This window comes from Eriocheir sinensis, chromosome 4 (genome assembly GCF_024679095.1).
Source record: "Eriocheir sinensis breed Jianghai 21 chromosome 4, ASM2467909v1, whole genome shotgun sequence".
NCBI lineage: Eukaryota > Metazoa > Arthropoda > Malacostraca > Decapoda > Varunidae > Eriocheir > Eriocheir sinensis.
Window position 1 is genome coordinate 23919238 of NC_066512.1, and position 23759 is coordinate 23942996.

Consider the following 23759-nt stretch of genomic DNA (forward strand, 5'->3'; position numbering starts at 1 on the left):
GACCAAGTAACATTTTGGGAGAATGTCATCCCCCCCCTTTTTTTTTGCCCATAAATTGACCCTCCTGAAGAACTGCGTTGAGGAGGTTTAAGTGTCTGAAGGGCTGTTTAAAAAGGATAGGGAGGAGAGAAGGATGCTAGGATAGGGGAAGGAGAGATGAAGGAGAGAAAGGATAGATGGAGGAGAGGAGGAGAGGGGGAAGAAGGAGAGAAAGGATAGATGGAGGAGAGGGGGAAGAAGGAGAGAAAGGATAGATGGAGGAAAGGAGGAGGAGAGGGGGAAGAAGGAGAGAAAGGATAGATGGAGGAAAGGAGGAGAGGAGGGATAGGACAGGTGAGAAGGAGAGAAAAGGTTAATTAAAGGTATTGTCTTAAGTGTGTCCTTTACCTGTCTTATTCTTTTATTTATTTCTAAGTTAGTCATGTAGGTAGTCTTATCTTGTATGACTTCTCCCTTCGTCAGCCCTCCTTCAGTTTTTTACCCTAATTTATTTTATATCTCAACTCTACTCTTATTTGTGCCTCTAATCATCCCATATCGTAGTCTTTATGTTTTGCTCGCCCGTGTATCTCAACTTATTTTACTCAGGCATCAGACAAGGTAAGCTGCGCGTGGCTCCAGTGCTCATCTCCGTCACTGATCTCTAATATAATAGAGATCAGTGGAAGGAACTCATTGCCCAGTGTGATTGTTTTGATGTCCCCTGTTATTCTTATTTATTCATACTTATTATTTAGTTTATTCAGCTAAGATCGCTGGGCCTATATTATCATGGATCGTGTTAATGGATGCAGCCTATATAAGTAAATAAATGTAATAAATCAAAAAATTACTTTCCCTGTTATTTTTTTTTGTTTATTATTATTATTATTATTTTTTTTTTTCGGCTAAGAAGGGCCTTTATCAATGACCGTCTTCAATAAACCCCAGAACTCATTCCCCTGTTATTTTTTATCGCGGTCATATAGAGATGAGCGTAGTTTTTATTTATTTATTCGTTCATTTATTCATTTTTATTTACTGAGCCAAGACGGGCCAAGGGACGCTGCAGCACCGTTGCCAGATTATCGTACTCAGAGCATAGTTTTTACCGGTTTCTGACGCCTAAGTCTTGCCTAAAAACATGAGGAGTTAACTGTTTTAACGATAAATATAAATGAATCTCGTTATAGGGGACAGAGTTGGAAGTCGGTATATATAAGAGGCTGAGTACGACAATCTGGCAACGTTGCTGTGGGCTGTAAATGTGACAGTGTAAACAAAGATGGCGTCGGGCCAGAGAGCCTTCGCCCAGAAGCTGCTAAAGTACGTGCCACCGCCTTTACTCTGGGTCTTTAGACTGTGAATATACACGCAAATTAACCACAAATCTCTCCCGGCTGTTTGTAGATAGATAAAGGTGCCGTGTGTCCTCAGGGAAGGCCGACATCTTTGTGAACAGGTGCCGCCTTGACGCTGGGCAGGTGTTTACCTCCGCCATCACCGTGGATTAGTGGTGCTTTAATGGCCTCTCCTCCTCCCCCAGACACCATGCGGCTGACATGCGGCGGACGGTCAGCACGGGCACCACGGGGAAGGAGCCGCCGCGGTCCACCAGCGTGTCCACCCTTTCGGCCATCAGCAGCCTGGTGAGCCCCGCCCCAGATACACCTGTCCCTCCTACCCCGCCCACCCCCTGTCCCTGCCATGCTTTGCCCTGCCCCAGAGACACTCCTTCCCTCACCCCGCCCTACCCTGCCCGGCCTCAAACCTATTCAAGGTGGTATTTATCCAGAATGACACCCATCTCACCTCAGTCATCAGCACATTTTCTCTGCTATTTATAACATGTTGCTCATCACTGAAAACCTTATCTGCCAAAATTATTAGCATTTGTTTAGACATGAACAGCTGACCATCACCATCAAAATGCTTTCACTGCAAGTTGTTAGTCATTAATAACGCACTTTGTAATCCAGGTTAAATCTTCTTAGTACGATATTAAATACATAAAGCTTTCTCTTTTGGACTTTCATTTATCTTTATAATTATTTAGAGTGACATGAGATGGTCTTTTTTAATCATATAATTCCATATACTTGAAGATTTGTAGTGACAATGACCTTCATATACATTTCATGAGTCCTTGTTTTCCCTCCTTTAGTTATTATACTCCATCACATTACCATTGCAATTAAAATACACTCAAACACCTCTAAGCAAGACTAACCTAACACTTTCCCTCTTCTCCCTCTCCTCATGGTCTCCACTGGCACACAGAATGACACACTGCAGGAGAATGTTGAGCCCATTGACTACGAGGACTTCCTGGACCAGCACCAGTTGGAGGCAGACCGTGACCCCCACAGCAAAATCCTCTACTTCCCCCCGGATGACATTGTGGTCAACCTCATCCCCAGACAGATCCGCACCCTCCACCCCATCGTGCCAGAGGAAGGGTAAGGCAGTGTGGTGATGGGGAGTGGGTGATGATGAATAGAGATAATGAAGTATATATTTAATTGATTGTGTTTTACTTTGATTCAGCGGAATTGTAAAAACAGTCCCTAACTTTACAAAAATTATTGGTTTCTGATTTTTTTTTTTTTTTTTTTTTTTTTTTTAGTGTTCTTTGATTTGGTTTATTTTTGTAAAAGCAGTCACCAACTTACAAAAAATAATTGGTTTCTGCAAGTCTTTCATAATATGAAGTCTATATCTTGTTTGTGGAGATTAGTTTTATTAGTGTACCCATATCTAATATTATTAACTACTTTATGAACTAATCTTTTATTGTCATATACCTATACCTTTATCTAGCCTTCAAATCTCTTGGGAAACCATTGGAAAGAAATGGAAATCAAAACAAGTGTGAAATTAACAATGAAAGGCATGTGCAAACCCAAAAAAGCCACAAGAAAATGCCAAATACGTTATTACACACAAACACACTCTCAGTCACCTCTAAAGCCCAAACAATCCTTATACTTATATTCCAGGGAGGGCTATGATGCACACGTGGCTGACTGTGTGCGCTGCTACACGAGGGACTGGCTCCACATCAGCCGCCAGTACATCCACCACTCCACCTCGGTGCCTACGCCTGCACACAACCAGCTCGTGGCTCAGCACCTCACTGCACTCCAGGCTTCAAACCCACCAGAGTTTGAGGTGGACCTTGATGATGACAGAGGACTTGGTGGGAGTGACAGGGTGAGGACTTTTTATTTTTTATTTTATTTTTATTTATTTATTATTATTTTTTTTTTTTTTTAGGGGGGAGAATGTAAAGTCACCAACAGCCAGGTTGTCCGCTAAGCTGTGTTGCCTCCCTCACTATTTTCTCACCCTTGATTTTAACTCTAACCTCTTTTTAAAGGAATTAATCATTATTAACATCATCAAGTGGCTTAGTTCAGTTTAGCTTAAGAAATAATACATGTTGAATAAGTAACCTAACCATCCAGCCATGAATGGCAGTGGCAAGAAATTGTCTGATAAATAACATACCTAACTATAGGGTATCTATGGATGCTTAATTGTGAAGTTCATGGAAAAATGGATTTCATTTGCATTTTTGTCTGAGATGGCAAGTATCATTTGTTGTATCCTCTTGTATTATGTCAAGTGAATGATCATCAAGAAATGAGCACCAAGTGCCAACATCAGTATTTTTTATATAATATTCCTTTTATATTATGCTGCATTTATATTTTTGTGCACATGTTAGTAATAACTCATCACAGTGAAGACAATGGGTATCCTTGTCTTTGACTATTGGCCTAGTTCCAGTATTTCAGTCACAAATGCCCTTATTTTTAGTATCACTGTATCCTCTCAGAGGACTCTTGTTCTCAGTTTTCAGGTCTCATAATTTATGGCTGTTTCTCACTTTTATATGTCCCAATCCCTTCCACTCCTCAGCATGAGGCAGGGGGTGGGCGGCATTCCTCACACCTCTCAGACACACCACGGGGCAGCTGGGCAAGCTCAGTGTTTGACCTGCGCAACTCAGTGGCTGACCCTCTGCTGCCAGCACTGCTCTCTCGTGTGCCCCTCGACACCGTGGATACCAACAACCAGCAAGCACGCCAGGAGAACAGACAGGTGAGGATAAGATGAAAAGATACTTGACTGGGGTAGAGTTTGATAAGGTGTATACAGGGTTAAGGTAGGATAAGTGCTGAATATAGACTGTTGAAACAAAAGGAAAAGGATTGAGGGAAGGGGGAAAAGTAGACACGGGGAAGGCAGGGACTTTCCCACCACCACTCACGAAATATTCTTTTTTTCCTCCAACCCAAACAGGAGTCGCTCTTTGTGCTGTACCCGCCGCAGGACGAGGAGGACCTGATAGAACGCAGGTCCTACCCTGAGGTGCCCATGCCCCACCAGACCCACCGCATACAGGTCAAGTGCATCAACCTCCGCCTTGAGCTGGAAATTGAGCCCATCTTTGCCACAATGGCCCTATACGACCTCAGGGACAAGAAGAAAGTGTCAGAGAACTTCTGCTTTGACATGAACCCTGAGCCCCTGAAGAGGATGTTGACGTCTCATATTCCTTACCAGGTGTGTGGAGAGGAAGATTTTTTATTCATTTATTTATTTATTTTTTAGCAAGGAAGGGAACTCAAGGGCAAAAAACAAAAACGGCAACAAATACCAAACTAGACGCTGCTCTGAGAGAAGGAAAAAAGAGGGATGAGAGGCAAGAAGAGACGTCAATTTGAAGTGGATTGGATCGGATTGAGGTGATTAGTGGATGAGAAGAGGAGGGAGGATAGTGAGGCATTGGGAAAAGCTGTTGGAGTGGAAGTGTCAGGTTGCCGCCCACCAGTCAGGCCAAGGAAGATATGGAGGCAGTGTGTTGAAGAGGATTTGGGAGACTGAGGCAACTGATAGAAATAGCTGGAATAAATAAATAGATAAAAAACAATAACTTCTGTTCCTCCCTCCCCCCCCTCACACACACACTCAGGACATCTCCACGCTAAGCCGCACCTGCATCTTTGACATCACGTACCCATCCAGCGACCTGTTCCTGGTGGTGCGCCTGGAGAAGGTGCTGCAGGGGGATATCAGCGACGTGGTGGGGCCCTACATGAAGGACGATGCCGTGAGTTTGTTGATCAGAGCCGTATTTTTTGTGTTTATCTCCTAACTCTTGCTGGCCCCTGTTCTTGTTGGTGTCTTGTGTGTACTCCTCCTTTTGCTGGTGCCGTATATGGTTGCTCTCTGTCCCTTGTAGTCGTCCTCCTCGCCTGTTCTGTGTCTTTAGTATTAGTTTATATCTCCGGCTGCTTTTTTTTATTTATTTTTTATTTTTTTTTTTACGCCTATAGTGCCGGTATGCTTGCTTGAGAGGCCTGGATGGTGTTCGGCCCCAGCTTGTCATGGTGCAGACAAGTGTTTATAGTGGCGCCATCTTCTCTTATAATATTTGCTGCTGTCAATTCTTATTTTCTCATCCTTTTCTTTTTCATTAGTACCATTCCATCTGCCCCAAATGCACTCTTTGATGCTCACTACTGCTCTGTCTTCTTTATTACCATCCCGACGTACTTCATTACTAGTGTATCTTGATTTTATTGTGTTTTTCGTGTTCATGTGTTTTTTTCTCTTTACATAACTAAATGAAACTCATGTAACTGCCTGCAACATCTTGTAAGCAACTGGGGATGTATCTCTGCCTCATCTTGCTTCCAGTAGTGTAGATAAGGATGGGTATGGCCTCCCCTTTTCTCACCAGCTACCTTGTTTTAATTACATTGTTACCTAAATCAGTGAATGAAAAATGTTCCTAGTCCGCACATTGTTTTCCTGATCAGAACCGAGAGAAGCTCAAGTCAGCAGCCGTGGCGTGTTGTGAGAGGCTGGGGAAGTACCGCATGCCCCTCGCCTGGACAGCCATCAACCTCATGAACATCTTCAACGGCGTCCACAGCGACCGAGAGAATGCTCCTGAGCGGGAACCCTCAGGCTCCAACAGTCTCGGTGTGTTCGTGGGTCTGTATGCGTGTTTGTATGTGTGTGTGTGTTTAAAGTATCCAGTTATCTTAGTGGCTGATTGTCTGTGAATGACCATTGGAGTTGCAGCACCATAACGTGGTACCCCAATCAGTCTTAGGGCCGTATTACAAGTTGAATCTGAGAAGTTTTGGTTAAGGGGCCGTATTACAAGCCGAATCCGAGAAGTTTCGGGTCCATACAGAGTTCTACATCCCAAACTCTGTAGGGACCTGAAACTTCTCGGATTCGACTCGTAACACAGCCCCTAAACCGAAACTTCTCGGATTCGACTTGTAATATGGCCCTTAGCGACTGACCCAAATTTAAGAATACAATCTGTGTTTTTACAGCATTCAGTCATTACTTGTTTGGATATTGGCACAGATTTTGTTTCTTCACTCTTTGAGCATGATTAATTTACCTTCTCATAACTTCCAATGAAAGAGTGACATAAAAGTTTTATCATGTCTCACTTGAATCACCTAATTGGAAGTGTTTATATCACCAAAGCTTATAGGCATAAAGAAAAAGAAAGTAGCATTTCCTGTGTTATTTACTTATAGACCGCAAGCAGAGTTCATCCAGTTATGACGAGTTGAAGCGTAAGAGTGGCTCCGGCTCTCTCACGCGGCGCGGCTCACTGGAGCGACGCAGCTTCAGTGAGAAGAGACGCAGCTGGTCCCCAGAGGAGTTTGGGGCTTGTCTTGACTCCTTCCGTCCTGTGACTCTCACTGTGTCTTCTTTCTTTAAGCAGGTAAGGAAATAGTAAATCCTCATAGTAACAGCAAAATGGAGACTCATTCAGTTGGTGTTGATTGGAGTGTTCCTAAAAGTTAATCAGTTTGAGAGATTCGCCTAAATATGTCCTTGTGTATTCGGTGACTATAGATAAATCTACTTTTTAGTTATTTTGGTAACAAACAGATGGACAATTAAATAAATAATGCTCCCTAACTCTCACAGGAGGGAGACAAGCTACGAGACGAGGACCTGTACAAGTTCCTGGCTGACCTGAAGCGCCCATCGAACCAGCTCAAGAAGAAGTGTTTGCCGGGTCTGCTCAAGCTGGATATCTCCCCCGTGCGGGACCAGCCCAAGTACTGCCTCACCTCAGAGCTGGTCAAACTGCACCCCTACCCAGGTATTTTGGCTGATCCTGAAGCCACTGTGACCCTTTCTGTCTTTCCTCCCCTCTCCTCTCATCCCTCTTCTTACTTAGAGCTGGTCAGGCTACCCAAGTTATAGCCCATTGACTCCCTTGACTACCATGCTGCATCCTTAACCCTTAGACGGCGGTGGAACTCTATACAGACGGTCCAGAATTCAGTCGGTCAGTTTTGTATGGCAGAAATATAACAACACTTCCAGATTGCGGTAGAATCTATATAAAGACAATAGTTAAAACACCTCTTATGCGGCTTAACAATATTTACTGCGGTCCTAAGGTTGGCAGTGACTATACATAGACCATTTATTTTTGGGGGAGCTACTCTTCAAATACTGCCGCCATCTAAGGGTTAATCTCTTTTCTCATTTTTCAATTCAACGCCTTTATTGTTGGAATGTTACATACAAGAAAATAGTAATGCTGACAATAGGCCTGTTGTGAAGAGGACCCCCTGAGGTGACTCCCCCAGGTCAGCAGCATTTTTCTCATCTTTCCTTCCGCCTCCTGTGTCTTCCATTGCCAGGCAGACCCGCCCCTCCATTCTCATGTGTCTTTTTCCCCTTTCTCATCTTAAAATTTAATTGTTTTATTCTTGGTTGCCTCCTGTGGTACCTTTGTCAGCAGCTTTGTGTTCATGTTTCCACCGGGTTTGAGTGTAGTGCCACACACCTGGATGTTGTCATGAGATGTTCAGTAATTGGTGTCTCTTCATTGTTTCACTTTGGATTACATGTGCTAATAATTTTTCTTTGTTGCCGTTGCTGATTATTACTCTGGGTCACCTAATATAACAAAGTTAATATGAATGCATTGATGAAGTCCTCCAATTTTTTCTTACTAATTGTACTAATATTTTTTTCTCCAGCTGAGTGTTTAACAATTATTATTAATGTGAAGGGGCACTTTTCAATTCATGTGTTTTGGAAATTTTCAAGTTTGTTTTGATGGCAATGGGGTTTCCTTGTCAAACTGCAGGTGTACATTGGGTACTTGAGTTTCACCTTTGCTCTGGTACTTGACTCTTACAAAACTTTGAAAGAAAAGTACTTTGTGCTCTTGTGCTCTTACTGCCTCAGACAGGCATGATTTTATTACCCTCAACTTAAGTCAGGCTTAAATACTGCTTAACAAGTGCACTCTCAACTTGCCATACGTCCCATCTTGACTTGTATCAGGATGAAAGCATTGTAAGTTTAACTTTTAAGAATTATTCCATGTGGATAATTAATCAAAAACGAAAGCTGGATTTTGGTTTGTACCTCAGACCATAAGTCCAAAGAGTGTGGGTGCAGCCCTCAGTATATAAACATGGTGTCAGTGATGCTGATGACACTGTTCCTCTTGGTCACTCACCTTGATGCTGCCACCACTTGCAGACAGGTGCTCTATACAAGTCTGGACTTTATTCTCATTCGGCTCTGATCATTCTCTTGTCACAACAATGCATGTTGGCGTTGGTTCTCACATTTACGCTTCATATACTATTTGACTTAAAGCTTGCAGATTCAGTACAAATGTTTGTACTTATTTAAACTCTGTTGATTATTATGGACTGGATGTATCTCTTACAACAAAAACAGGAAAGAATATCTCTCATGAAGTCACATGGTAAAGGTATACTTGTGCAAACACATGTGATACTCCAAATGAGTTTGGTAGCTGTCAAACAATAAGAGACTGATGAAGGGATGGATATGATCATTAAAGGAAAGTGAACAACCTGAGAGCAATGAAGAGTTCATGTCTCTGGCTCTTACATGAAAGGAAAAGTATGATTGCTAATCGTCAAAGCAGAACCACGAGTACTAATTTCCATCTGACACAATGTAATTTTTTCAAGTCACAGGAAATGTCAGATTCTAAATTGGGAGAGCTTAGGTATTGGAGTGTGAATTAAAGTTCACAAGATTTCTGTAAGAGGAAACTCAAGTACTCTCTGCCTATTCCCTGCTGCATCTTGACCTTTGATTTTTGGGAATTGTTTGGAGTGTGATCCTACTGCTTACGGAATGTTTCTGCTGCCGGTGATTGGGTGATGTGGGGATCTGGTGTTGCCCTCCACAGTCTGAGTATGCTCCTAAGCATTGGTTCTAACACATTAATCAGCTGGATGATGATATACCTAATGCAATTACCAAGGAAATGTCTATAAAGGCTTGACTGCATTTCGTGCCATGCCTCAGGCTTGGGTGCCAGGAAGTGTGGGAGAGACTGGGTTGTTCTTGGCAGCCCTTGGTGAGGAACGCCATGAAATGCGAGTTTGACCTTTAAAGTATTTTGTCTTCTTTGTAATTGCTCATTAGTTCTAACACATTAATCAATTATCAAATGGTCAAATCCAAACTAATACATTGTAGATTAGAATGCAGTCTAAAACTCCTTTGTATTCAAAGTCATCGCTTGAGAATGTGGAGAAAGCCTTGACCCAAAAGAAAGCACTTCCCCATGTTGGGTGTGTGTGTGCTCAATGGAAGCATTCTCAGGTGGTGCTGCAGAATACATGCATACATAACCTAGTCTAACCTTGTTGCAGCAGATGACACTGATGAGGAGGAGGACAAGGAGTGTAAGTGCCTCATAATTGGGTTGCTTCAATAACCACCTGCACAGTTCTCGTAGCTCTTGATTGCCTGTCACCTCCTCCTTCCACCTCTTTTTTTGTATTTAACTCATTTACTTGTTCATATATATTTCTATTGTTTCTTAGGATAAGGAGAAGAGGAAAGGCACCTGGTGTTTGCATTGCTTGCCACATTAATAAGTATGTTCAACCATTCAACTGCCCGTCTTGAATTCAATTCTGTTTGGGCTCAGAAAAATTAAATAAGCAGTATAGTGATTTGCTTGAACATGCACATGTTAAAAATAACAGCTTTGTTTTTATATTTTTCATATGCCGTACATTGATAACAAAAATTTTAAAAGTAAATTTCTCACTGAATCACAGACATTGTATGCAAAAATTTGAATGTAATTATTTGACAACTGTGTTACGCCTTGCTAGTCGGACATAATCAATAAAGAATGAAGAATAGACAACTTCTCATGTCTTTGCCACAGTCAGTGGTAAAGTGCTGTACGGAAGCCCAAGCCTGCACCGGGAGAGAATTGTTGAACAGGCTAGTAACACCTGCTTTTAGGAAAGAAAACTTGTTTGTTTCTCTATTTATCTATCTGTCTATATATTTCTATGTATATATCTCTTGCTTTCTCTCTCTATTGAATAAAATCTGCATGCATCTAAAGCTTACACTTGCTGATTTGCTTGGGCATCAGTATCATAGCATATTTATTTTCTTAGTGCTGTCCTTGAGTGTTTTGTCAGACAGATAGCTTCTGGACATTTCTTCTTAGTGATTTTGTTGCATCATAAGTTCCTTTATTTAATTTTCAGGCACTCATTGAATGTTGTAATAAATATATATGTGGCTATGTAATCCCTGCCTAAACAAACTGGACTATTTTGTCAAAAACACTCAGCAACTTTGGATGTCACCTCTTCTTTCACTTTTATATTTTTTCCTCCTGTTTAATATGTTTAGGGAAATATATCTAAAGTATGCCCATGAAACACAAGAGGGCTCCTTAACCAGACCATACACACTGCTCTGCGCACTGAAAATTATGATCAGTTATTCAAGCTTACAGAGTTTTCTGACCCAGAGTTCACATAGAAATCAGCAGTGCATTGAGAATTCACTATGATTGTCACTATATGTCCTTTGTCATATGTAGATTGTAACAGAATTAGTAGTAGTTAATTGTTAGCCCGGTAGCAGCAGGGATCATGTTTCTTAATGGTCCCTCCAAGCGAGAAAAATAAGAAAAAATCACCCCTCACACAAACAATTTCATAATATATATCAAAGCATTTGTGATCAGATTATGTATCATCTATTTTGGGGGGTTTATATGATGGCACAAATTTGGCCTGTCGCTGCTGCACGGTAATGCCACAAATTTGGCCCGTCGCTGCTACCGGGTTAATGTAGGTAGTATTATGTGGTTCCTGTATGATCCTGGCCCGCCTCTTGGCCAGGGATCAGTACTGCAACACTTGAATACTTGGAAGCAAAGCCATAGAATAGAAGAGTTTGGCCAACTTGATCACAGGTGCCGTGTTGCTCATACAAAATTCAAATCGATGCTGAAACAATAGTATTTATTTTGTGCTCTAGGTATTGTCAGGATCTCAAGGAAGTATTCAGAACACACACACACACACAAAAAAAAACTGCATAAGTATCAATTTGAGTTCCCTGTGGCTCGTTTGGTGACAACTTGGTGCCTGTGATCAAGTTGGCCACACTCTCCTATTCAGCAGCTCCAGTGTGTTGAGGTTGCATCTTGACGTGAATGTGAGTAAGGGGTCACGAGGTCTATTCTTCAGTGCTTTATCTCAAGAAAGACTAAGTTAGAATCATTATAGTGAGAATGGTCATCCGAACATATTCTTGAAGTGAGACTATTTTCATGGATGCTTAGTTATGTGCACTTTTATTCACCACCACAACTAGCAGTAGGTAGTGTGAGGTAATGATGATGGACTTGGAGCTTGCTGCTGCCTGAAGATGTACCACTTGCTTGTTTACAGCAGAGCAGAATGGATGTGATATCTGAGAGTTGCATTTGTTGAGTAGGGAATCATCATCGTGGTGTTGGCGTTAAGTAGAAAGGCATTTGTTGATGATACTGATGAAATTTTTGTCCAGCATCATCATCATTCTTTTTAATATTCAGTGATATTTAGTCATCCTTTTATCTAATTTTCTGTAAAGGCAACTTAATCCTATGGTGTTTTGTTATAGTTTAAAAAGTTGTCGTCATTCTTCCTTTGAGCTTACTGTCATATTTTGTTAACACCGACTTTGCTGCTCCAATTTATGTTTAACTGTACTTTACAGTGGTTACGCTTCATCCCTGTGTTTAGGTGTGCGTATTTTTATTTCATCGCTTACAGTAACAGTGTCAGGATTTTTCTTTATATTAATTTCAAAGTAGTGGTTCCCAGAATTTTTCATCTCGTTTTCACCGTAAAAAAATTCATAATATGCACATCACCCACTTCACCCTCTAACCGGCAACGTCTCTTACTAAAGATGAAAAGTGCCGCCCCATCAAGGAAACGGTGGAGTTCCCGCCCCGAGACATCCTGGTGCCTCATTACTCCTACAGGAACCTGCTCTACATATCCCCTAGAGACCTCAACTTCAACAACAGGCCAGGTGGGGTGTGGAAGCTTTTAACTATTATCAGCACAAACTTTTATTTTCATGGCTTTATTTTCATGGCCATTATAGAGGATATATTATGTCCTTGAGAAAAAAAAAATCAAGCTAAATTAAACAACAGGAGTTAGAACTTAGGAGAGCATTGACAAGTAAAGTAACAAGTGAATTTGGTTGCTGGTGGTGATCATTTTCATGTCATCTATAGCCAGTTAAAAGGTGCAGGTGTTCGGTTAACATAAATGCCTGTGTGGAAGATTCAGGAAGTTGTTCTGATGAGTGGAAGAAAACTTTAGTGATCCTGCTTCATAATGGACAAAGAAGTATGACAAATAGATATGAGGGTATAGGGTGAAGCAGAGAAGGTATATGGGAGAGTTTCAATATAGAGGTTGGTTGCATTTAGTGAGAGATAACATATAAGGGTCGAGAATTGTTTTGAAAGAGGTCTGAAGGCATTATATTTTTCACTGATAGATAAATGGTGAAGGGGCTGTGGAAGGGTAAATATTGGAGAGCTGTATGTGGCATTGAAGGACTTGAAGAAGGGATATAATAGCATAGTTCTGGAAGTCTTAAGGGGATATTACACTGGGCATATTTTCCGTGCATCTTCATTCAAACCACGATATCCGCTAACGTGGTTCTCAATTGTTTGTTGTTATTGCTGCTGATGAAGATGATGAGTAATACCGTCGTCCTTCAGTGAAATCTACCGTAGCTTTGGAAGATCGTGGACACGTCAGAAAACCACGCAAATATGAGAACCACGCCAGCGGAAATCGTGGTTTGACTGAAGATCCACGGAAAATTTCCCCAGTGTAATAGCCCCTTTATGGGATGTTTCAATGAGCTAAGTGCTGTAAAAGGAAACAAATAAAGGGTTTTCCTCTTCCATCCTCCTCCTCCCACAGGCTCTGCACGTAACATAGCTGTCAAAATCCAGTTCATGGCCGGGGAGGAGGAACACGCTGCCCTCCCGGTCATCTTCGGCAAGTCCTCGTGCCCGGAGTTCACCACAGAGGCCTACACTGCCGTCACCTACCACAACAAGTCGCCAGATTTCTACGATGAGTTCAAGGTGAAGCTCCCGGCGGTGCTCGGGGACCAGCACCACATCCTCTTCACCTTCTACCACATATCCTGCCAGAAGAAGAATGAGGAGAAAACCATTGAGGCACCTGTTGGATACACTGTGAGTTCAAGTGGCTGAGAGAGAGAGAGAGAGAGATTTTTTTTATTCAAGAAAGTTACATATTAATAATCAACTTCAATGATCTACAGTAGGTGAACATCTAAGGGAACATATTAACCCTTTAGCAGCGGGGGTCATGTTTCTTAATGGTCCCTCTAAGCGAGAAAAATGAGAAAAATCATCACTCACTCAAACCATTTCATAATATATATCAAAGCATTTCTGATCAGTTTATGTATCATCTATTTTGGGGGGTTATATCATGGCACAAATTTGGCCTGTCGCTGCTACACGGTAAAGCCACAAATTTGGCCTGTCGCTGCTACCGGGTTAAGACCTTGTCCATTATCAAACATCCATAATCCAACAAAAGCCGTCAATTAATCTGTCTGATCTCTGTTTCCTTTACAAAATTGCAAAAGCAGCAGTTCTGTTTTTTTCCATAGCCTTCTTTCTTACTCCAGAAAATGTTAATATATCCAGATAATTGGTGTCATAATTATCAACAAATCCCTCAACCCCTGTCCCTCAGTGGCTGCCAGTGTTCCGTGACGGCAGCCTGCAGACCGGGGAGCACAGCCTTCCGGTGATGATGGAGCGGCCGCCCAGCAACTACCCGTACATCACCGCCGACATCCAGCTGCCAGGCACCAAGTGGGTCGACAATCACAAGGGGCTCTTCACAGTCAGCGTAGAAGCCATCTCCTCCGTCCACGCCCAGGTAGTTATGCTTCCAATGCTGCTGTTATTTCCCTCAATCCATATCTTCTTCCCTCCCTCTCTTTCAAGTCTTATTCTACAAAGGAGACACCCATCACAGGAAAAATGACAGCAACTAAAGCTTGAGTTTATTAGAGAAAAAGCTTATTATATCTTCCTTTCTCCCTCCCTCTCTTCCAAGTCTTATTCTACAAAGGAGACACCCATCACAAGAGGAAAAATGACAGCAACTAAAGCTTGAGTTTATTAGAGAGAAAACTTACTTCTAATTCATCAAATGTATTCATGAACTCTAGATGACAGCAGCAACAGAAGCACACACAGAGAGTGAATAACCTTCCTTACCCTATAAGTATATGTTGCCTTCATCCCAGTAATTCGCCCAATCATGAGTGCATAATGGAGTGGCAGAAGCAAACTTTGTCATGAACCCGTCCGCTGCGATTGAAACTAATTTGGCTTTCACTGGTAGCCTGATATCATATACTCCCAGGTCTTTCTCTGCCTCTGTGGTGGATAGTGGAGTGTTTCCCATGTGTTATTGGTAAGTTGGATATCCCCTCCCAAGGTGCAAGACTACATTTTTCTTCATTGAATTGTAGCAGCCACTTTTTGATCCATTCCTGTAGCTTGGTGAGGTCTTCTTGTGGGAAATCCACAGTCAACAGGTTAATACAAACAGATCTGCCCTCTTCTCCACATACACTTATTTCCTTTATTTTTAATGTGACTTCCAGGACAAGCACATCGACCGCTTCTTCCACCTGTGCAAGATGGTGGAGGAAGGGAACATTCCAGCACGCATCGGGGAGGCCAACATGGAAGGGGAGCTGAAACGCGCGTAAGAATAATGTTTCTAATTTGGCTTCTGTTCCCTCATTTTTAACTATTACAAAATGATATTGTCACCTTTACCTCTGCATGTTCATCCTGTCAACATATATCCTCTGCTGTAGTAACACAAAAATTATCCTAAGACTTCCTCAGTGAAAGGTGAAATCACTAAGTTGAATTTTTTTACAGACAACACTACTTCACCATTCCTCCCTTCATATCAAAACACAAACATACATACACTGGCTAATAAGGAATAGTTGAAGGGCAAGGGGACATCAATATAAACTGAGTAACAATATGCAGAAAGGATGTAAAGCAGTTTGGCTTCCCCAGGGGAATCATTGAACATCCACTAATTTAACCCAGTAGCAGCGGGGACCATGTTTCTTAATGGTCCCCCCAAGCGAGAAAAATGAGAAAAAATCACCCCTCACACAAACCATTTCATAATATATATCAAAGCATTTGTGATCAGATTATGTATTATCTATTTTTGGGGGTTTAAATCATGGCACAAATTTTGCCCGTCGCTGCTACCGGGTTAAAGCAAAGTTTGAAAGTTGGACATAGATGAGCACCGAGGCCACACGCAGTGCAATGTCTGCCCCCTTTACCTTAGCATCTCTCCCTCTTGACTCCTGCAGGATGGCTGACCTCCTGAACTGTCATGCCGAGCCACTGGTGCGCTTCATGCCGGTGCTGCTTGACCGCCTCGTCTCGCTGCTTGTGTGGCCGCCTACCCTGGCCGGCCAGCTAGTCAACATTGCCCAGTCTTGCTTTGAGACCATTGGCACCATAGTCCACCGGGTGTCGGTAAGAATACTATTTTTTTGTATTGTTAACAAAGGAATAACCCTTGCATGAGCACACCTGGAGAAAGAAACTTAAAAGCTCAAGTATAGCAGCTTGTATTAATTACATTGGCCTCATGGCTGCTAAGTTTGTGGAAATAGTCATAGATAAAAGAGCCTCACACAAAATGCCAAAGTTATTTAGATAAAGGAGGAGTTTTCTTAATAATGAAGAGATGTTGCTGGTCATAAGGGATCGTGTGTCTACCCTCTCCTTTTGAGAACTTCACTAAATTTAAGTTACAATGTTACTTGTTTCACTGCATTTTGGGCTTACCTACCACTGCCTTGCAGATCACCATGCCAGAGTATAACATCATATGTGTAGCTCATCTCCCCCTGTCTTGCTGTATTTTCTTCCCATGTCTTGTCTCTTCTCCTATGCTTTCTTAACTGTATGTTCTTTTCATGTCTTGCCTCTCCTATACTTTCTTACTATTTCCAACACCTAATAAATGGAATAACTTGGGAGCCACAGCAGAAGTGTCCATTATCTCATGCCCAATTACTTCTTCCCATTACCTTCCACTAACATCACTGTCCCACCCTCACCAGGCTCTGTTGGAGGACAAGAATGACCAGCACGGGCGTAACAGCACCCTCCTATCCTACGTGTCCTACCAGTCCACTCTGCCCCACCCAGACGACAGCCCACCCACCCCTGTCGGCCCCCAGCACCCCCAGCACCCACCTCCGCCAAGCTCTGTCCCCACCCACCGCAAGTACTCCAGGTGTGTGTGAGAGAAAGAGGGTGTGAGCAGGTGAGTGAGTGATTGTGTGTTGGGAAGAGAAAGTGTGTGAGACAGTGAGTGAGAGAGAGAATGTGTGTGAGGGAGTGTTCATGAGTGAGAGAGGAGTCACTTAAATATGCTGAGTTTTGTAGGCTTGAGTATGACCCTTATGGCACTACACTGGCAAGGTTAGGACTCATCTTGTGGTCTTGCCAAAATCAAACTTGCACATCTCACTTCTATAATTAATGGTTGATGGTTTGTGTCGCAGGAGCAGCAGCAATCCAGATCTAGGCCTTGACGTTGATGCAGAGATTGGCAGCATCTTTGCCCGAGGCTTGGACAGGACCAACTCCATGAGGACAGGTAGGCCACCGAAGCCATTAACATTATCGAGTTGTACATGTCTCTCTTAATAACCAGCATTTATTTCATGTAATCCAATACTCTCTCACATGGGATTTTTATAATGAAAGTATTACCTTTAACAGCAAATGCACATTTGATTTCAGGAAGACTGGTCATTCAGGAACAGTAAATCATAGAAAGAAATGTGTTGGATGTTAATATGATTGTTGCTGTTAAAGATAATTATGATGGAGTCCGATTATTGTATAAATAATATTCAACTCTTTGCTTGATTTTTCTTGCATGTCTTTCACACTAGACAATGAGGAGGAGCAATTGATCATGATAGGTAAGGCAATTTAACTTGTTATGAAGACTTTATGAATGTATATGATGGTAACTCTCTCAGACAACAGTGGCATGTCACCAACCATTTAAGACCAAAAATTAATCCTTGAAAACAACCCAGTAGCATTAAGGTGATTCACACAGCCAAAACATCTGTACTGCAAGACAGATTCTTAAAAACATATTTCTTTACTATTGTACAGTAAACTGTGTTTAACAAACTTCTGTTCAACAAAAATCGAGTTAATTGAATCATACAAACCAAACTTACATTTGGCAGTAGCTGGCATCCTGGTTGCCTCTAGGGACCCAAGTGCATCATAGTAGTTAGACAAGTCTGGGCTTCCTCAGGGATGGATAGCACAACACTGCTCTTGTTTCTCTTATAGTTCCATCATAAATTACCAAGACTTTTGAGCCAGTATTTTCCTGCTACTTATACTAACTGAACAAGCACTTGTTATCTGACATCCCACTGCTGCCACCAGATATAACTTTGATGTTTCAGCTTGTAGAGGTAGTAAGAAAATATTGTTACCCCAATTAGAGTTCATTGTAATGACTTTAGATTTTGAATACAGTGACTATAGGTGTGTCACTTCCCCCACAGGCAGCAACTATGAGAACTTGATCACCCTGCAGCGGTCAGGTGGGAGAAAGCTCACCCACGAGGAGGTGGCACTGCAGTGGGTGGTGTCCAATGGCAAAGGCAGGGACATGGCCCTGGCCAACTCATGGTGAGTAACAAGTATTTTAAAGTACCGTATTTGACGGCTTATAAGACATTATTTTTCCAGAAAAAAGACCCAGAAAATCACCCTGCGTCTTATGAGGTGAAGGTTCAGTTTTTGTTTACTGGCTAGTGAAGTTTTGGTGGTACCTGGCGCTTAAATCAAAACGGATGTTTGTTCACCAAACCTCTCTGCAAATGTAAACAAAGTGGTGATCACTGCTACATCAAAAACGGAATTTTTTTTAAAAGCAACTGTGTATAAAAGTAGTACTTAGTGCTACTTCATATAAATTAACAACAGTCAGGAAGAAAATTAAGTGATTATGCTTTACCATGCTTGTATGTAAACAAACGAGTGGACGGCTCCTTCCCGCTCAGCCAGCAGTGCCGAATTATTGTACTAAACATCGTATTTACCATTCTTAAGCCTCAAACTCTCGTAACCTACACAAATAACAATGGAAAATTAAAAGAGTTAGTGTTAAAACTGTTATTCATTGATGTTTCTTTGTTTTTGCTGTAGTTATCGGTCGGAAACTGAAAAATGCAATGCGATGAGTACGATAGTTTGGCAACACTGCGCTCAGCCCGTGGCATCAGTATTTACCGGGCCCTTGCAACTGATCGTCTCCCTCCCTCCCATCGAGTATTACTGAATTCTCGTCTCTCCCCTTTGTGTTAATATTCATATGTATATCCATATACATCCAATATATTATTGATTAATTTGAGTGTTTGCTTGGCCGTCGGAAGGTCCGTTTGTGGCTGTTCCCGGCGATACGCTGTACAAACTTTATACCCGTTACCCCTCTACCACTGTTGCAGTCTCCATCGTGTTTATTTACTCCCCAAAGCAGTAGCCTTGAGTCTCTAAGAAGGACCAGTTCTGGCAGGTCCCAGTAAGCATCAAGCATTTTAAATGTAAAATACTGGGATTTAAGGCTGCTGTCACAGTCACTTTTTTTTTGTTTTGATCGTTACCAATGAGCGGGGATCGCCGCTATAGTATTTCCAGGTGATACTGGCCGATGGGGAAGTGGCGGCTGTGGGGTTAGCCTAACCCTGCACCTTGCCACACCCACTCAACTCCTCTCACTTCCTCTGCAGCCGCCACTACCCATCGTCCAGTATCACATGAAAATACTATAGTGGCAATCGCCGCTCATTGGTAACGATCAAAACAAACGAAAGTGACTGTGAAAGCAGCGCTTGGTAAGGATCAGAATTCGTTTGAAACTATAATAATGACCTGTTAGTGGTGAGGGCAACGAATGTCTGGCAAAAAATCTTCACCAGAAACTCGTATTGTAAACCCGTTTATTTATTTATTTTCAAATGACAGCCCAAGTTGGGGGTGCGTCTTATAAGCCGGCAAATACGGTAATCTTTTTAAACAATGAGTTTTACACCAACTTTCATGTGCCATCATGTGACCAGTGAAATATTGCATGTTTTTTGCTTTATTTTTTGTGTTTCTTTTTAGTGTACATTCAGAAGTGGTAGAGCTTGCCTAGGAAAAGGAAATGGAATAGAATAGAATGATCATAGAAATAAGTGACAAAAGTTATCAAAAGGTTATAGTGTCACAAACAAAGGTAGAGGATATTGTAGAGAGAGGATACAAGGCAGCAAGAGACATTTAGATATGCATGACCAAAACTGGGAGTTGTGTGTTTCATTAATGGAGAAGTGTTTGAAAGAAATGGGGGACCAGTTAATATACCGTACCAGGGTTGCAGTCATTTTTTATATGTTGCTGCCTCTGATCTTCACGGCATTTCCTCACAGGTTCTTCTTTGAGCTGATGATCAAGTCTATGATTGAGCATCTGGCACGCACCGGAAGCCAGGACTCGTTACGCAAGATGAGGTTCTCCCACCAGTACTGTGACGACATCCAGAACTTGACGTCCTCCATCACCAACGACATCATTGCCCACAACATAAAGGACGTCAAGGACACCAGAGTAAGGATGCCCTCACTCGCCTCACCCATGGCACTCCTCTATAGACTCATGCACCTCACCTTCATTCACTTATCCCACACTAAACTTGAGTGCATGCTTCCAATCCCTTCATTAAATCACCTTTGTCCTCTCACCCCACAAGAGATGCATGCCTCCATCCATCTCATTTTACTCCATGAGATGTTATGATATGTTATGGCAAAGGTCAGTGAAGATGGGGCAGTTACATACTTGTTAATAATAATATTACAAAGATGAATGAGATTTCCCCACAAATACTCTTACACCAATTCTTTTTGTCTAATCACTGACTGCTCACTCGCCTGCTTTAAAGTCTGGGGAGATTACTCACAATTTTCATTATGAATTGATGTTATCATGGGATGCAACACGAAGTTTTCTATTAGTCCATCTTCACATGCAGGTCAAAGCACAAATCGTTTCAGAATTGTGCATGAGGCAACATTAACAGTTTTCTGTCTTCTTTGTGTCCTAGTTTGTACAGAACATCAACAGCAGTCTGGCGTTCTTCCTGATGGACCTGCTCTCAGTGATGGATCGTGGCTTTGTCTTCATGCTCATCCAGAACTACTGCAAACAGATGAATGGCAAGATAGCTCTCCTACCTGACGCGGCGCCACTCATCAACCTGAAGGTGCCCAGTGATGTGCCTTTAACTCTTTTTTTTATTGTTATTTTTTTTAGGTCCCGTAATTTTAACTTTGTAGCAGTTTTCTTCTTCTCATTCTCTCATACATTTATTGATTCTAAATAGCATCTTCAGAAGATACAGGAAAGGATATTCCAAAAATAACCTGAACATTGATTTGCATTTTTGTGTTAATTTTTTACTTTTCATGGGACATTGTTGTGTATTTATTCCATTTTCTTCTTCTTTTGCTTTATTGATGAAGATTCATCCTTACAGCTTGACTTTGTCCGCATAGTGTGCAGTCATGAACACTTTGTGGCCCTCAACCTTCCCTTCTGTACCCCGCTGTCGGCCATCTCCGCCCCATCATCCCCTTGCCCCTCCGTGAGTACCAGGAATTACAGCCCATGTGCTGCGAACTGTAAAATACATACATGCAGTTCTATATTTACAGCATCACCTCACTCGTAGAACTGTGCTTTTTTATTGTTTATTTATTTGTTGATATGACCTGTTTACCTTGAATGACTGGTAAAAGCTTTCCCTCCATATAGATTCCATTCTTCTACCAGAAACTCTTACCCATTTCTTGCATTCCTAAAGTCTCCCCTCACCCTCTGCTCCACTCTACTCTCTTGTCCTTATCTGCTATGTCTCCACCACAGATCGGCTCCACCACCAGCCAGTCATCCTTCATCTCCACAGTGTTTGGTGGTGACAAAAGTGCCTTCATGGTGCTCTCCAGCTCCTTCCGCAAGCAGCACTTCCTAGTGGGCCTTGTGCTGTCCGACCTTGCTACTGCCCTGGAGATAAAGTACACATTGATTCTTCCATCTAGTCCCCTTCATTTATATTTCATATATGTGGTCAATATTTGTACTAGTTACATATATTATCACAAAAGGTTTCCTCAAAATATTTTTGTTACAAGCACAAGCCACTGAGTATCTTTAATTTGCAATAGCTCATTTTTACCCCTTTCAGCTCCCTCTTATTCCCCTTCCTCCATCTCATCTCTCTTATCACTTTTTTACATTTTCACAGTAACCCAACTATCCATGGTCGTGCCGTCAACACCATCCGTAACCTGCTGGCCAGTCATGACACGGATGAGCGTTATGTGGAGGCTGAAGTGAAGGCCCGGGTGGTGGCGCTGTACCTGCCCCTTATCAGCATTGTGGTGGATGCCCTGCCTCAGCTGCACACCTTCCTCAGCTCAAAGTGTAAGGCTGCAATCAGAGAAGCTTTCATGCTATATGGTGCTGAGGATACAGTGTTTTATTTAGTTTGACCACAAATCTGAGTGCCTATTTTGCCCCTGCTGATCCCAAACTGTATGTTGTGACAGTTTCCAATTCGGTCTTGTATTCTTTCGGTGGTGAAATAAATTAATATTGCTGTGTGTCCAGTGTCTGTTTGATTCACTCTATCTTAGCTTCATGTGGTTGCAATCATATTTATATCATAGAATTAAATGTGCATTGTTATCTTTCCAGATCGGAACCCACTCTCCTCTGTTGTGGATGAGAGTGAGGGAGGCCCAACACACATTCACCAGAATGTTGCCTTGGCCATCGCTGGGTCGTCCATGTTCAACAAGGAGAGTGATTATGATGTCATTCAGGGAGTGAGTACTCAACAGACACTGTGCATTTACCAGAATTTTTATCTTCATCTTAGGCATGACTTACTGCATTTTTACCTCTACCAAAGTAGAGATACTCATTTATGCATATTTAAGTGTAGTGTTATTTACACAATACCACTACACTTTTTTATTTTTAATACAGACTGTGGCAGTTTCATACTTACTGTAGTCACAGTGAATGCATGGTAAGTCATGACTATTTTGGAAGCTAGCTTGTGTAGAAGATAGCTAAGTTATCTGAGAGAGTTTAGAGGTGAACAGTACTGGCAGGGAAGCCTGTGTGGTAATAAAGCATAATGTGTAATGCTCACACTGCTCACTGCTGCCGGAAGGATGAAGCAACATGACCGTGGGGAACCCTTGCCTTCCCCTCACATGTGGCCTTCTGAAGCTGCTGTAAAATTAAGAAACATGCACAATTAACATGTATCATTGCACTGCACTTGCATGCAGACAACTGAAGAGGAGATGGAGAATGTAAGTGTCCATCTCTTCCTTCCCTCCCTTTGGTGTGTGTGTGTGTGTGTGTGTGTGTTCATATGTATGTGCGTTTGTATGTTTGCGTGTGCGCGTGTGTGTATGTCCGTGCGTATATGTACATGTACCTGTGTGTGTGTGTGTGTGTGTGTGTGTGTTGTAGTCTGCATGAGTGTTAGTGTGTGTTTATGTGTATGTGTGTGGGAGGAGGACATAAGTGTGTGTGTGTGTGTGTGTGTGCATTTATTCAATCCACCATCTTGTGTTGTAATACTTCTTGTGGTTGTGATTGCTGGTCATGGTTCATATAAAGCACAAGGTTAGTACCACCATGCTTCATAGAATTGCTAGCTTCCAACATTGAATATGGTAACTCCTGTAGTGTGATTATGGAGTATATATTAAGTATAGTAACTTTAATTTTTTTCACTAAAAGTATTTTTATATCTTTAATCATATTTTCTCTAAAAAAAAATACTTCATCCACTGATCACTGGTTATCTTTTAGCAACAGCAGACCCGCAAGTGTCCTCTCAGCTCTGAGACCACACGTAACCTCCTAATCTGCTTACTGTGGATTCTGCGCAATGCTGATGAGACCAGCCTGCGCCACACACTGTCTGAGCTGCCCCACAACCGCCTTCACCAGCTGCTTGATGTCCTCTACATTGCTGTGTCCTGCTTCGAGTACAAGGTGAGGGGATAGGAGCTTTTGTGTCTGTCAATTGGATTCTGTCATATATTTCAGTAAAGCTGGAGATACTTGATCTAGTTTTTTTTTTTTTTTTTTTTTTTTTTTTCCACTGACAATTATAATATTCACCATTTTTCCACTTTTTCGAGGGTCCTACATCCCTAACCAGTAC

General features: G+C 42.0%; 1 protein-coding gene across 12 annotated transcripts in view; it reads left to right on the plus strand.

The window, feature by feature from the left end:
* Positions 1-1233: 1233 nt before the first annotated feature.
* Positions 1234-23759, plus strand: part of LOC126980516 (dedicator of cytokinesis protein 7-like) — a 38591-nt gene continuing 16065 nt past the window's right edge. For 5 of the 12 annotated variants that reach the window (XM_050830502.1, XM_050830568.1, XM_050830545.1 and 2 more), the window contains exons 1-27: positions 1234-1305; positions 1526-1628; positions 2260-2438; positions 2979-3192; positions 3904-4086; positions 4288-4551; positions 4961-5098; positions 5811-5988; positions 6555-6745; positions 6955-7132; positions 9693-9725; positions 12259-12384; positions 13302-13582; positions 14115-14303; positions 15040-15143; positions 15784-15952; positions 16546-16721; positions 16993-17087; positions 17389-17418; positions 18028-18154; positions 19939-20116; positions 20613-20771; positions 21045-21152; positions 21434-21582; positions 21813-21991; positions 22265-22395; positions 23402-23587. In XM_050830502.1, coding sequence (XP_050686459.1) covers positions 1265-1305; positions 1526-1628; positions 2260-2438; positions 2979-3192; positions 3904-4086; positions 4288-4551; positions 4961-5098; positions 5811-5988; positions 6555-6745; positions 6955-7132; positions 9693-9725; positions 12259-12384; positions 13302-13582; positions 14115-14303; positions 15040-15143; positions 15784-15952; positions 16546-16721; positions 16993-17087; positions 17389-17418; positions 18028-18154; positions 19939-20116; positions 20613-20771; positions 21045-21152; positions 21434-21582; positions 21813-21991; positions 22265-22395; positions 23402-23587 — 4089 coding nt within the window. In that variant the 5' untranslated portion in view covers positions 1234-1264. The remainder of the gene's footprint in view (positions 1306-1525; positions 1629-2259; positions 2439-2978; positions 3193-3903; positions 4087-4287; positions 4552-4960; positions 5099-5810; positions 5989-6554; positions 6746-6954; positions 7133-9692; positions 9726-12258; positions 12385-13301; positions 13583-14114; positions 14304-15039; positions 15144-15783; positions 15953-16545; positions 16722-16992; positions 17088-17388; positions 17419-18027; positions 18155-19938; positions 20117-20612; positions 20772-21044; positions 21153-21433; positions 21583-21812; positions 21992-22264; positions 22396-23401; positions 23588-23759) is intronic. The other 7 variants (XM_050830516.1, XM_050830580.1, XM_050830514.1 and 4 more) reach the window with 6 other exon arrangements.